Source organism: Anopheles arabiensis, chromosome 2 (assembly GCF_016920715.1).
Source record: "Anopheles arabiensis isolate DONGOLA chromosome 2, AaraD3, whole genome shotgun sequence".
Lineage (NCBI taxonomy): Eukaryota > Metazoa > Arthropoda > Insecta > Diptera > Culicidae > Anopheles > Anopheles arabiensis.
In genome coordinates, this window is record NC_053517.1 from 83,287,869 (window position 1) to 83,301,549 (window position 13,681).

The window sequence follows — 13,681 nt, forward strand, 5'->3', positions numbered from 1 at the left end:
AAATCGGAGTCGGTTTTGGCATCTTCATAAGAATAGAAGTTTGGATCCAATGATACCCGCAAAGAATCCAAATTTACTTGTAAACGATCCATTCTCATTGGACATTTCCGAACTGATTTCGCTTCTGAAACATCTTATTTCGATTCAAGAACTGATTCTCATTCCGGAGCTAATTCCAACACTGGAGTCAATTCCTATTCTGTTACCGGACAAATTGCGATTCCCAGGACGATTACAATTCCGATTCCCGAATCGATTACGAATCGATTCCGAAATTGGAGTCGACTTTGGAAACGTTTCTGGAGTCGACTCTGGAATCAGTTCGGGAATCGGCTCCAGAATTGATTCCGAACACGGAATTGTAATCGGGTAGGTCTGATTCCGAGCTCTCACCACTATACGAAACAATCGGAACGGTCGGAGCCGTTGGAACGAGTGATGCGGAAAATGAAGTTTTGGTCGGATGCTAACTAGCTCTTTTTCCGATTTCTCTGGAATCGGTTCCGGATAGTAGTTGTGGTATCGACTCCGGAATCGAAATCGGCTCTGGAATCGGAATTGGCTACGAAATCAGAATCGGCTCAGAAATCGGAATCGATTTAGCTATCTTCATAAAAATTGGATCGGATGCAGCTACGATTGTATCCATAGCTGCAAAGGTTCTAAATGGACTTATAAACGATCCATTCTCATCGAGATTTTGGATCTGATTCCACTTCTAAAAATTCTGATGGCAATTCCAAAACAGATTCTGACTCTAGGGCCAATTCTGATTGGATTTCCAAAGCCGATAACGTTTCCCGAACTGATTCCGATTCCAGAGCTGATTTCGATTCTACAACTAATTCCAATTCCGGAATCGATTTATCTCGCTCCCATTTATGTAGCATCGATTGGATGATCAAACACATTTTTAAAGTGACCGGTAAATACTGACGTCAGTATTGTATTTATCTTCAACTATAAAATTTACTAAAACAACAAAACTATTTCTAATGCAAATAAAGGTTAAAATCTCAGTTATCTCCACTCTGCAAAGCGTACCAACATTCACTGTTGCTTCTTTTTCGTCTTCATTTTACGACCACAGCATACGCGCCTTACTATGAACACGGCCAACCATAACACAAACAAGATCACTCCAGCAAAGAAGCCATACACGTCCAACAGATTAGACTTCGCTGTGCCCAGCTTCAGCGTCGGTGAGCGTAGATGCTCCACCGTCGGATGTCTCAGCACGTACTCGATCCACCAGATCGCGCGATCGAGCGGTTTTTCCGGCTGATCGCGGAAGTACATCGCCCGGCGCTGCATGTTCTCCCGGTAGATCGGTGTTTCCAGCACCTTCATCACGGTGGCGCGTATTTTTTCCGTCGACAGCGCCCCAAAATCGAGCGGCTCGGCCACACCACCAATGAGGGAGCGTTTGAGGTTCTGGAATGTTGTAGAAGCATGTTATTGAAACGAAAAACATGATAAAAGATCGCCACACTTACTCGATGCTGATCGACAAAGAACGGCATTCCGATCAGTGGTACGCCAAACCAGGACGCTTCCTGCGTGCTCAATCCACCCGAGTGCGTGATGAATGCTCGCGTCCGGGGATGGTTCAGGATGCTGTTCTGGGGCAGCCACGGCCGTATGATCACGTTCGGTGGCAACGGGAGGTTCAGTTTCGATTCAAACTTCCACAGAAAATGATAGTCCGGCATTTGGCGGAATGCTTCAATAAACATTCGCTGACGCTGCTCACCAATCATGTCCGATCGGATGTTGGAACCGAGCGAAAACAGTACGGCCCCTTTTTTGGCCTTCCCCACAAACTCCTCCAAATCGCTGGGCAGTGGTTTCGGTTCCTTAATGTGGGCTCCTCCGATCGCAATCACATTCGGTGGCAGTGGTTCCGGTGCATCGAACGCGGGATTAGTGTTAACCAGCATCAGAACCGTGCGCTGCTCAATGTCCTGTAGGTAGGGCATGTCGTTGAAGCCGAACCGGTCCCTTACCATTGCGTCCAGCTGGGGCATGATGGTAAACTTACGCAAACTGGAGCAACCATTGAATCGCTTTAGTTAACAGCCAAGCACAAACCTTCCAACCCATTCAACTTACCCAGCATCCCACAGGCAGAGGTACGTGTTGTAGGCCCGCTCGGCGAAACTCATGTCGAACCCGTACGGCAGGGCGTAATGTGGCGTGTACGCAAAATGCTTATGACCTCCCACAATGTCCACCGAGTACGGTGGATTGCTGAACGCGGTCAGTGCGACCAGCGGCGGGTAGTTAAACTTGTGCAGCAACGGTAGCAAACACGGTCCACAGCCAAAGTCGTACAGTACGAGATCGAACCGGAAGCTGTCGGGATAGTTGAGGATCACGTTCAATCCGTTCGACTTGAGCGCACCCCGGCACATGCCGAGATAGAACTCGCGGAAGGTGAACAGTGATTGAAAGGGGGTTTCTTTCGACACTTCCAGCAGATCAAGCCCTTCGTCTTCGTACAGGGTGGAGTATACCTTTTCCAGCATGATGTAGGTAAGGTTGGTGCGCGACGCATCACCATCCTGCGAGACGACCGTTACATTGTGGCCCCGGGCTACCAGCTCCTCCATGATGACACGGTTCCTGGAAGAGCGTGTTCGGAATAAGGAGATCGGTTTTTGCGGGAGCCTAAAAGGATGTTAATACCAACCAAATGTGATGGCTCGGACTAGGCACGGTCATGATGCAGAGGATGTTTGCTGTCTGGACGGCGGACAGTGCCGCTAGTGCGCAGAGCGCAACAAGCGATACGTTCGCACGCATCGCCGTTATCTTATGAACTAGCGCGAGATGAGCGTTAGCTGAGCGAAGAATGATTCCGCGGTCATCATCGTACATTGCCTCTGGGTGTGTGAGTAGACGAGACAGGGTCACCTACTGTGTCGGACGGAGGCACGCGAATGAGTCTCCCGTATGTATGGAATGGCACACTTGCGCTTGCTATTGACCTTGCGTTGGAGGTAATTGTTTTCAGTCCGCCCGACGTGCATGATCGTTAGAAGATTGCAATCTACTACATATCTCTCTCGCTCTCTCTCTCTCGCTCTCTGATTGTCTATGTGTGATATGTAACGGGAGAATTGCAAATCATTGTTGAATGAATTGAACTGTAACTCGAGCTCGAGCAGGTGCCTGAGTGTGCACTCCCTTTAGTTACTTTTCTTGTTTACATTGCGATACGAGCGTCTGTCGGAGCGTGTGCAAATACGCTTACAGCAGCAAACGGCCAGTACGGTAAGTAGTATCAGTGCCAGCTTTATATCGTACAGCTCGTACTGCCAGAATGTCATATGCTTGGTGGGTGATTGTATTGCCTTCCCGTCGGGATGACGTAGGACCCACTCGATCCACCAGACGGCTCGATCGAGCGGATGTTCCGGTTGATCGCGCAGCAGCGCGGAGCGGCGCTTCATGGCATCTCGGTAGCTGGTGTTGGTTAGTATCTCCCGGAGAGCTGATAGAATTTGCTCCACCGAGAGGGAATCATGAGTTAGACGAAGTGCAACACCGGAAGTTACCGATTTGTGGAGGTTCTGGAAGTAAAGCGGTGGATTCTTTTTGTAAGCAATTTAATTCTCAACTATAATGTAGGATGAAGATGGCAAATGGAAGTTGAGTAGACTTCGATCCGACTCTGGAAGATAAGATCAAACAACATTATTCAGAGCAGTCGGAACTGGAGTTGGAGTCGGCTGGAAACAGAGTAGGTTGGAGTTCTAATCGACCAGATTCAGATGCTGTCGTAGTATGAGTCGGCCGGAGCCGGAGACGTTTAGAGTTAAAATTGATGCCGTATGACGCAGATATAAAAATGCCAGGCCGTCTCCATTTCCAACTCTTGTTGACTCTGAACAACTCCAATCCCGAACGACTTCGATTCCTGATCACTCTGACGCTGGATGACTTCAACTCCGACTAGATCCCAATCCGGACTACTCGGACCTACTCCAAATTCAGCCGAATACGACTCCACACGACTCCGATTCCAAACTCCGGTCAACACCGTCTCCGCTTGACTCTGGTCAGCTGATGACCTACTCTCGACCTCAGGTGACTCAAACGAATTTCGACTCTAGATGACACTGGTTCCGAAATACTCCCACTCCAACCAATTCCGGTTATTAGGATCCATTTGACTCTTACCCGATACTGATCGCAGATAAAAGGAATCCCAACCATCGGCACACCGTGCCACGTTGCCTCGTGCGTACTCAGCATTCCGCCGTGCGTAATGAACGCCTTAACGTTCGGCTGCGCTAACACATCGTTCTGGGGCAAGAACGCCCTTATCAACACATTCGCAGGAACCTCAAACGGTGGCAGCTCTTCAAACTTCCACAGGAAATTGTACTCCGGCAGCTGGCGGAACGCATCCAGGAACATGTGGATGCGTTCCTTCCCCAGATCGGCACTTCTTACATTGGTGCCAAGCGAGAACAACACCGATCCTTCCCTACCGGCTGCAATGAAGGTGGCCAGATCGTCTGGAAGATGGTTGGCGGGTCGCACCTGCAGTCCACCGACCGGGATGTGGTTCGGTGCGATTGATTCGGCAAAGTCAACAGAGTAGTGGAAGTTGGCAAGCAGCAGTACGGTGTTGTGCTCCATCTGCTCCAACGATGGCATGCCAGGGTAGTGTAAGTGGTTGCGCACCATCTGCTCGATGCGGGGAAGAAACACGTAATGGCGATAGCTGCAAGAAGGGAACGTTTGTGATTACCAAATCGCTTAACTGTGTTATATTCCTTACAAATGATCGACATTGTGCAGGACCCAGTTGTAGAATCGCTGATAGAAGGTCATATCGGAGTCGTAGTTTAACGTGAAGAACGGCACATACGCGTAGTGCTTGTGTCCGCCGACGAAATCCGCCGTAAACTGTGGATTGTTGTACGCCGTTACACCGATCAGTGGTGGATGGTGGAATTTATGTATCAGTGGAAACAGACACGGTCCACAGGTGATGTCCGCGACGATCAAATCAAACCGGAAATCGTCTGGATAGGCTTGAATTACTTGCAAACCCTTGGAGCGTAGTACTCCACTGCACATGGCCGTACCCCAGACGTATAGGTCCTTTATTCCGGTGAGTGCGCTGTGGGACGCCATTTGGAACAGATCGAGCTCCGTGTGCAGATCCGAGTAGGCATGCTCGAGATGGATGTAGGTGATGTTGGGTGGAGCTTTTCGCTCGTCCACATCCGCTGATATTACCGTTAGGTTGTGGCCGCGGGCAGCGAGTGCCTCGATCCACACTCGGTTCCAGATGTGATGGCTTGGGCTGGGGACTGGCGTAAGACAGAGGATGTTTGCTCCGGCTGATAGCTGCCAGCAACATTGCTGGAAAAGCAAGAGTATCACTAGCCCGAGTATCATTGTACGGAGATCACCATGGAAACGAGCGCCAACAGCTACTGGATGGTGTTGGTAGCTTGGCAAGAGTTTTATTGAATCAAACACGTGTTTTGTGTTCGTTAATGAACTCATTAGGGGTTTACTCGGTACACATGTGAGCGAAAATGAATGGCACATTTGCTGGTAACGACGCTAATGCAGGTGCTTGCGTGCAGGAAATGATACATAATGAATGCAAAAACACGATGAATAGAGTCAAACGTCTCGCGGTCATTAAGATGGTACCTTTGAAGGGAAAATATACATTTGATGCATTTTATTGAGATGTACTGCTAAAATTCGACGAAGAGGTTTCTATCTCTGTGTAATGGTATACTCTACACATTCAGTGTACTTTCTTTTTCGCTTTACCCGTCTGGGAAGCTTTCGCAAAGAGTGCTTTGCCCGTTTTGTGCAGCAAATAAACGACCAACAGTACGGCCAGCACCAGGCAGGCCTTCACGTCGTACAGTTCGCTTCGCCACGGTCCAAGCTCGAGGGTGGGCGATTGGATCGTCTTCGCGTTCGGATGGCGTAGGGCCCATTCGACCCACCAGACGCCCCGCTCGAGCGGATGTTCCGATTGATCGCGGAACAGCTCCGATCGTACCTTCATGGCGTCACGGTAGCGGGGTGACTCCAGCACCTTCAGCACCGTGTTGCGTATTTTCTCCGTGGTTAAATCCCACAGACTAATCTTTTCCGCTACACCAGCGCGGATGGATTTAGCGAGATTCTAAGGAAGAGGGAGCCAGGAGTTTAGTGGATTGTGATAATTGGATTAAGATTTTATTCATTCCTCTTACCCGATACTGATCAGCGATCACGGGGATACCGATCATTGGCACACCGTGCCACGTTGCCTCGTGCGTACTCAGCAACCCTCCATGCGTCATGAAGCCCTTCACATGCGGATGGGCGAGAATATCATTCTGTGGCAGAAACTTCTTCATCATAACATTCGGCGGCAGATCGTACGGTAGGTCCGTTTCAAACTTCCACAGGAAGTTATAGGCCGGCATTTGCTGGAACGCTTGCAGGAACGCTTTGATCCGCTCCGGACCCAAATCTTTACTGAGCACGTTCGTTCCGAGAGAAAACAGCACGGAACCCTTCTTTCCGGCCCGGATGAAGCGATCGATATCGGCTGGAAGCGGCTTCGATGGAATGATCTGTAGCCCACCGACCTGGATCATGTTTTGAGGGATCGGTTCGGGAAAGTCTACGGAATGGTGAGAGTTCACCAGCATAAGCATCATTTTCTGATCCATCGTACCGAGATAGGGAAGATCGTTTGCCTTTTCGTGCTCGCGTACAAGACGATCCGTTTCCGGAAGGAAGATGTAGTTTCGATAGCTGTAACGGAAGAAAGGAAGCATAAAACTGGGTACTAGCTTCACACTTTGTCGCTCTACACTTACAAGTAATCAATCCAATGGAGTGCGGCATTGTAGAATCGTTGGAAAAAGTTCATACTGCTGTCGTAGTCCAGCGTGTAGTACGGTACGTAGGCGTAATACTTGTGGCCCCCGATCAGATCGGTCGTGTAGGGCGGTGTGTTGAAGCCCGTCACACCAACCATCGGTGGTTGGCCGAACCGGTCGTACACAGCGAGCAGACACGGACCGCAGGTGAAATCGTACAGCACCAGATCGAACTTGGTATCGCGCGGATAGTTCATGATCGTCTGGTATCCCTCCGACCCGAGTATGCCGATGCACATCGAGATCGCGTAGTCGTAGAAGATCCGCATGCTCTCCAGTATGCTCGATTGGCCCATCTCGTAGAAATCGATCGCCGTCGCGCCCTCGTGGATCGTGTCGTACGTTTTCTCCAGATGGATGTACGTCACGTTCGGTGGCGGTTTTCGCTCTACGTCCGGCGATACGACGATCAGGTTGTGGCCACGGGCAGCTAGCGCATTCACCAGCGCACGGTTCCAAATGTGATGGCTCGGACTAGGCACACCCATCAGGGCAAGAATGTTGGCACCGTGCGCATAATGAACGCCTGCACCGATCGCTAGCAGCAACACTGTCCAGAACGGCACCAGGGGCGATCGCGTCTCGCCCATCTTATCGGCTGTACGGTTGGGGAGGTAATAAAAGCACATCACATCCTTGATGTATGACCAGCACCATCTGCCAACCACAGCTGAAAGTGTTTTCTTTTTAGCACACTCAGCTGGCAAAATCTTCGCCACGATCACGTGCACTGTGTAAACTATGGGCGTAGCGGCAGTTGGATCGTGCCCGCGAACCGGGAAGCGCTGGATGTGTGGTAGCGGCCTATCAATTGGCAAGATGATTGTGCAAAATTGCCACATTAGATGGGATGAAAGAGATAGAAAGAGACGGCGACCTGATGACCTGATATTTGTTTAATGTCGTCAGATAATAGGCGACTCCAGGTTTTGTCGAGCAATCAAACCGACTAGCAGCGGTTTTAATGTCTGTTTGGAATTGATCCCTTCAGTATTAGACCTTGTAAATGCTTTGTGCAGTACATGTGTGGTACATTGTTGTAAAGAATTAACGCAAAACCAGTGTATTTGGTGTCTCCTTTCTATAATCTTGTCTAATGTCTTCAAATCTTACTACCAACTAGTGGCTTATCATCATCAGTTTGTGCCCCAAGATGACAGCAAGATAACGACACCGATTTACTGTGCAAACATGCAATGATTGTTATCTGCCTATGATGATAACGCACTGTCACGCATATGTCTCCAGTAGCCAATTCCGATACATGCACCCCTACACGGTCGAGCCTACTACCCTTCGAAACCGATCTGCTCCTCCATCGGAGCGCTGATTGGCGGTGACACTGATTGCATCCCGCATAACCGGGTGCGTCGCGTCAAGGGCAACAGTTTCGGTACTGTTGATGAGGTTAAATTCATCTCCACATCGCCAAAAAGATGAGCACGAATACGCACGTACTGCTCGAGATAGCGGGAGAGTGAGAGTGAGAGTAGCGTGTGATAACACTGAGTGGTACATAAATTTTCATCATATGTTCGCTCGTTGTGTTTGTGTCTGAAGGGGGAGAAGGTGCAATACACCTTCATTTCTATATTTAGTGTACGTGTGTGAAGGTCTTAGTGAACTTGACCACATCGTGCGGCAGCGTCAATGCGATGCGGACACATTCGATTTCAGTTTCCCCAAATTCGTCGCTTTAAGTGGACGCAGTCGTGTTTGGTCCGCGATGAGGATTTCGTGGTTCAGTTTGGTTGGCTTCTTGCTGTCGCTGGGAGTTACTGTGAATGGAGCCAATATACTTTGCCTGATGGGAGTTGCCAGCCCAAGTCATCATATCTGGTAAGGAGATGAAGTTTGAGTAAGTCCTGAAGTTATCATAATTATGACATTCTTTCTCGTCTGTAGGAATCGAGCTATTATGGACGGGCTAGCCCGCGCTGGACACAATCTAACCATCCTGTCGGCTGATGTGGAAAAGAACCAACCAAATAACGTCCACTACGTGCATCTGGAGGAAATCTATCCCACGCTGTACAGCGGTCCCGACTCGATCGATCTGATGGAAATGGCGAACGAAAATGTGTTCAAAAGTGTCGTCTCCTTCTATCGTGACTTTGTAGTGCATGAATGTGCTGGTAGGAACTATTTATATGCTTTTTCTCTCTACGTCATCCTCTCATTCTTCTGCCTTGGTTTGTTTTAGGAACGCTGAAATCGAAAGGTTTACAGCAGGTGATGGACTATCCGGACGATTTTCGGTTCGATCTGGTGCTGCACGACTTCACCTGTGGACCGTGTTTGCTCGGTTTGCTGCACAAGTTCAACTATCCGCCGTTGGTCAGCGTGACCGCGTTTAATAATCCACCCTACTCGACGGAGGTGATCGGGGGACATAAGTTTTACTCGTACGTCCCGTTCTACTCGCTCAGCTACGGCACGGACATGAATTTCTTCCAGCGCGTTCACAACACGCTGCTTTGTCTAACGGATGTGGTGTAAGTGTGGTGCAAGTGTCAAAATAAGCGGCAATATTATATTGTTCCGTTTTGGGTTTTAGCTACCGAAACTATGTTTCCAATCCTCGAATCGATGCGATGATGCGAGAGTACTTCCGCTACGATGATCTTCCCTACGCTCCGGAGCTAAGCCAGCGAACGAAGCTGATGCTGGTCAATGCACACTACTCGATCGATTTTCCTGAGGCGGCTCCACCTAACCTAATCCCGGTCGGTGGACTGCAGATACGTGAACCTGCTCCACTGCCCGCCGATTTGGAGCAGTTCGTTAACGCAAGCCGCAAAGGAGCCGTGCTGTTCTCGCTCGGTACGAACGTGCGTAGTGATCAGTTGGACAGTGGCCGGCAGCGTATGATAGTGGAAGCGCTCCGTCAGCTACCGGACTATCACTTTCTGTGGAAGTTTGAAACGGAGCTCGGCATTCCGCTGCCCAAAAATGTGATCGTGCGCCCATGGATGCCGCAGAATGATCTGCTGGCACATCCAAAGCTGAAGGCTTTTATAACGCACGCCGGGTTGTTGAGTACGCACGAGGCCACCTGGTATGGGGTACCGATCGTGGGTATCCCTTTCATAGCAGATCAGCATCGGGTAAGACTTGAAAGCTTAGCAACTTTGTGGAAGAAATCTTACACTTTTCTCACTCCCTTTTCCAGAACCTTGAGCGCTGCGTTCGATCGGGCATTGCGAAGCGTGTTGCGTTTCAAACGATGACTACCGAAGAGCTGCGGGACGCTATTCGGGACGTGCTGGAGGATCCACAGTATCGCACCAACATGGCGGCACAATCGGCACTGTTTCGTGATCAGCCGGAGAAACCGCTGGCAAGGGCTGTTTGGTGGATCGAGTGGGTACTGCGCCATCCAGATGCGACGCAGCTACAGTCGCCGGTGCTGAAGTTGGGCTTTGTGAGAACGTACCTGCTGGATGTTGCTCTCTTCTTCGCTGCTATTCCTGTGCTGCTTGTGTTTCTGGTTAAACGATGGTTGCGAAAGTCGCGATCGGTTTCAGAGGGCAAGAAGAGGAACTGATGACATGTGAGTGTGGTTGCTCAGATGTTAGCATTTCAGTTTGTGAGTAATTCTAACCAATGTGCCATAAATGTTGATTGTGGAAATACTAAACCAGGTTCCAAAAGTATTACATTGTGGAGGGTTTCAGGCCCTCTTTTGAAAATAAATATTCTGTCATGTGCTTTTTTAAAACGGTTTTTATATAAGTTTGTTAACAACTGTGCAGTTAATTTGTTCCGATTACTCAAAACTAATATTGAAATCATAATTGATCTAGAGCTAAACCTTAGCTCATACCGGTTCTGGAGCTGATTACAACCCCATACTTATCCAGGAATAGATCAGAAATTTATATGGGTCCTGAAACTGGTCAAGATTCTACAACGATCCTTCAAATGGTCGGGAATCCATACCGTTTCTGGAATCGTTCACGAGCCGCTTCTTGGATTGATCATGAAACAATACTGATCCGAGAACTGCTACTGAACTCGTATCGGTCTTTGAACAGTTCATGAACTCCTATTGGTTGTGGAAATGATCACAAACCCATAACAATCCTGAAATTGATCTCAATCCATATCAGCCCTTGGTCTGATACTGAATCCATACCGGTTCTGGAACTGATCGCAAACACATTCTGGTCCTAGAATTGAACAGGACCGGAACTAATACCGGTTAATGAACTGATGCTTAATTTACTTCAAACCTGTTCATAGCCCCATAAAGATTCTCAATCCGATCTCGAACCTATAACGGACATGGAACCGATAATGTACTCATCACTTTTCTGGAACTGTTACTGAACCTGTTAATGTTCCTGCAATTATGCAAACCATTCTTGGCAGTATACGCGGCGTAGAAATTGATTTGGGAGTTAACGTATGAATATAGCTCAATTCGAATTCTTTAGGTATTAAGGGGACGAAAAGATGGAACATTGTTTAATAATTATCAAAATACTTTCTTGAGTTCCAAAATCTACTTCAGTTTTTCCTTGGGTCGCGTATTAGGCACTTGATACATGAAGGAAACTATTTTTCTGATTATCATTAAAAGAGCGACAGCTCCCACCACAATACATGCGAACACATCGAACCCATTCGCTGCAAGGTAGTTCATCTTAACCGTCCCCGATCGTAATCGATCCTCCCGCGGATGTCGCAGTGCCCACTCGATCCACCACACCGCACGCTCCAGCGGCTTCTCCGGCTGATCACGAAAAAGTGCCGAACGCCGTCCGATCGCTTGTTGGTAAGATGCGTTCTGCAGCACTTCCCTCAGGGCCGCCACTATACTACCCGTCGTTAGTGTCGCTAGGTCCAGCTTTACACCTGCCCCGATCTGCACCGTCCGGTGCAGATTAAGATGCTGATCGACGTATATCGGAATACCAATCATCGGCACCCCGTGATACGTTGCTTCCTGCGTACTCATCAACCCGCAGTGTGTAATGAACGCACGAACCTTGGGCTGCGCCAATATATTGTTCTGTGGCAACCACGACCTAATCAACACATTCGAGCTCGCCTTTCTCGGCAGCTGATCGTCGTCAAACTTCCACAGAAAGCGATACTCCGGCAGGAGGGCGAACGCTTCCAGAAACATTGCCTGTCGTTCGGCGGTGAACATTTTGCTCTTAAAGTTAGTGCCCATCGCAAACAGTACCGCACCCTGCGGTGCGTTGTCGATGAAGTTTTGCAGCTCTGACGGAAGTGGTTTCGGCTCGACGATTTGTAGCCCCCCGACGGGGATAACGTTCGGTGGCATACTTTCCGCTGGATCGAGAGCGGGATTCGAGTTGGTAAGCATGATCAGTGTTCTTTGCTCCAGTTCGGTCAGGTCGGGCAGTGGAAAATCGAACGCTTGCTGGGCTATCTGCTGGAGCCGTGGCAGGAACACGTACCGCCGATAGAGTGCGTCAAACAGGTGGATCAGGGTGTTGGTGAAACGTTGGCTAAACGGCATCGGGCTGTCGGTTAGCTGCGTGAAGTGTGGCACAAGCGAGGCGGCTTTATGGCCACCAACGAGCCGTTCGGTAAACTGAGGCACTCCAAACCCGGTAACGCTCACCAGTGGAGGATAGTGGAATTTGTGCAGCAGGGCAAGAACGCACGGACCACAGGTAAAGTCGTAGATGACGAGATCGAACCGAAAGTCTGGAGGATACTGGAGCAGCTGCTGCAATCCTTTAGACGTTATAGCTCCTGCAAAAGACAAGAAGAGTGTTAAAAGAGTGACACTCAGGCGATCAGGTCGTGATCGTTGCCTACCTTCACATCCAAGCAAACCAAACTTATAGAAGGAAACGGTGGCAGCCATTGCCATCTCGTTGGACCGTTCCAGTATATCGTTGCGTGCTAGTGTACCATTCCCGTACAGCGTGTTGTAACTGTTCTCCAGATGAATGTAGGTAACGTTGGCCGGAGCGGCTGAATCCACATTCACCGAAAGAACGGTAACGTTGTGACCTACCTCTGCCAGCCGGTTCACAATAGGACGTATCCTGTAGAAAGAAAGTCCAACCGTTTCACTTCAAAGATCACTTGAATATAGCCTAAAAAGATGTACGCCAATACCATATGAAATGACTCTGCGACACGACACTCATCAGCACGAGAATGTTGGCACATTCCACCTGGCTAGCAATCCCGAGCAGCATTCCACTGACGATCACGCTTACAAATAGTCTCATCTTGCCGCGTTCGTACTGCTTCCTGGTTCAGCGTTGGGAATGCAACTGACCCATTCCTGAAGAAAGTGAAGACCCTCACGCGGATCGTATTATCGCAGGTCATCCGAGCCGGCGCTCTCTCAAGATCGTGGCTCTGTGTCTTTGCACCATTCGTGTGGCGCTTGTCAGAATCATGCTGATAAGCAGAATCGTAAAGGGGGTGATGATCTACTCTGTACCGAATTATCAACGAGCGTTGTTTGCTTGAGCGTGTGATATGCGTGCCGACGGTGATGTGATAATAAGCATTAAGATCTTCTTTCCTTTGGTTTGGTTTGTACCAGAAATTCCAGACCGCAGTAATCACAGTGTCAGTCGTACGCCGTGTTGGGAATAGATTTTTGAAACATTTATACGAATTTTTATTAATTCAGTTATTCCTTTTTTTTGGTTGGTTGGTTTGGTTGGTTTGTTTTGTTTTGCGCTCAGCCGAACGAGCGAGCGAGATTGAATGTACAAGGTTGCGCCGTCTCCTTTTGCGTATCGCCTTGAGGGTTGTAG

General features: G+C 49.0%; 4 protein-coding genes across 4 annotated transcripts; 1 reads left to right on the forward strand and 3 right to left on the reverse strand.

The window, feature by feature from the left end:
* Window positions 1-910: 910 nt before the first annotated feature.
* LOC120894469 lies at window positions 911-7,580 on the reverse strand. The gene is made up of 10 exons (XM_040297071.1): window positions 6,858-7,580; window positions 6,243-6,792; window positions 5,788-6,172; window positions 4,793-5,330; window positions 4,186-4,735; window positions 3,213-3,575; window positions 2,693-2,916; window positions 2,113-2,625; window positions 1,497-2,046; window positions 911-1,434 (listed from the first exon to the last, which is right to left on the reverse strand). The coding sequence occupies exons 1-10, from the start codon at window positions 7,547-7,549 to the stop codon at window positions 1,051-1,053; spliced, it is 4,749 nt and encodes a 1,582-aa protein (XP_040153005.1). The 5' UTR covers window positions 7,550-7,580; the 3' UTR covers window positions 911-1,050.
* Window positions 3,136-5,786, reverse strand: LOC120896370 (UDP-glucosyltransferase 2-like). Its single transcript, XM_040300426.1, has 3 exons — window positions 4,793-5,786; window positions 4,186-4,735; window positions 3,136-3,575 (listed from the first exon to the last, which is right to left on the reverse strand). Exons 1-3 carry the CDS (start codon window positions 5,572-5,574, stop codon window positions 3,192-3,194), a joined length of 1,716 nt encoding a protein of 571 aa, XP_040156360.1. The 5' UTR covers window positions 5,575-5,786; the 3' UTR covers window positions 3,136-3,191.
* Window positions 7,581-7,670: 90 nt separating the features above from the next.
* LOC120896384 (UDP-glucosyltransferase 2-like) lies at window positions 7,671-10,641 on the forward strand. Its single transcript, XM_040300452.1, has 5 exons — window positions 7,671-8,759; window positions 8,826-9,055; window positions 9,124-9,415; window positions 9,478-10,027; window positions 10,093-10,641. The coding sequence occupies exons 1-5, from the start codon at window positions 8,647-8,649 to the stop codon at window positions 10,465-10,467; spliced, it is 1,560 nt and encodes a 519-aa protein (XP_040156386.1). The 5' UTR covers window positions 7,671-8,646; the 3' UTR covers window positions 10,468-10,641.
* A 2-nt stretch (window positions 10,642-10,643) lies between these two features.
* Window positions 10,644-13,242, reverse strand: LOC120896379 (UDP-glycosyltransferase UGT5-like). Its single transcript, XM_040300438.1, has 3 exons — window positions 13,026-13,242; window positions 12,720-12,952; window positions 10,644-12,653 (listed from the first exon to the last, which is right to left on the reverse strand). The coding sequence occupies exons 1-3, from the start codon at window positions 13,139-13,141 to the stop codon at window positions 11,428-11,430; spliced, it is 1,575 nt and encodes a 524-aa protein (XP_040156372.1). The 5' UTR covers window positions 13,142-13,242; the 3' UTR covers window positions 10,644-11,427.
* Between the last annotated feature and the right edge of the window lie 439 nt (window positions 13,243-13,681).

Excerpts from the sequence above, each read along its gene's own strand:
- LOC120896384 (XM_040300452.1), top strand. The coding sequence starts at position 8,647 with ATGAGGATTTCGTGGTTCAGTTTGGTTGGCTTCTTGCTGTCGCTGGGA. Across the intron at positions 8,760-8,825 it reads AGCCCAAGTCATCATATCTG|GAATCGAGCTATTATGGACG; the intron begins GTAAGGAGATGA and ends TCTCGTCTGTAG. Across the intron at positions 9,416-9,477 it reads CTTTGTCTAACGGATGTGGT|CTACCGAAACTATGTTTCCA; the intron begins GTAAGTGTGGTG and ends TTTGGGTTTTAG.
- LOC120894469 (XM_040297071.1), bottom strand. The coding sequence starts at position 7,549 with ATGTGCTTTTATTACCTCCCCAACCGTACAGCCGATAAGATGGGCGAG. Across the intron at positions 2,626-2,692 it reads AGTCCGAGCCATCACATTTG|GAACCGTGTCATCATGGAGG; the intron begins GTTGGTATTAAC and ends ACGCTCTTCCAG. Across the intron at positions 1,435-1,496 it reads TCTTTGTCGATCAGCATCGA|AACCTCAAACGCTCCCTCAT; the intron begins GTAAGTGTGGCG and ends ACAACATTCCAG.
- LOC120896370 (XM_040300426.1), bottom strand. The coding sequence starts at position 5,574 with ATGTGCCATTCATTTTCGCTCACATGTGTACCGAGTAAACCCCTAATG. Across the intron at positions 4,736-4,792 it reads CTGCACAATGTCGATCATTT|CTATCGCCATTACGTGTTTC; the intron begins GTAAGGAATATA and ends CCCTTCTTGCAG. Across the intron at positions 3,576-4,185 it reads TTATCTGCGATCAGTATCGG|AACCTCCACAAATCGGTAAC; the intron begins GTAAGAGTCAAA and ends CTTTACTTCCAG.
- LOC120896379 (XM_040300438.1), bottom strand. The coding sequence starts at position 13,141 with ATGAGACTATTTGTAAGCGTGATCGTCAGTGGAATGCTGCTCGGGATT. Across the intron at positions 12,953-13,025 it reads TCGCAGAGTCATTTCATATG|GATACGTCCTATTGTGAACC; the intron begins GTATTGGCGTAC and ends TTCTTTCTACAG. Across the intron at positions 12,654-12,719 it reads TGGTTTGCTTGGATGTGAAG|GAGCTATAACGTCTAAAGGA; the intron begins GTAGGCAACGAT and ends TGTCTTTTGCAG.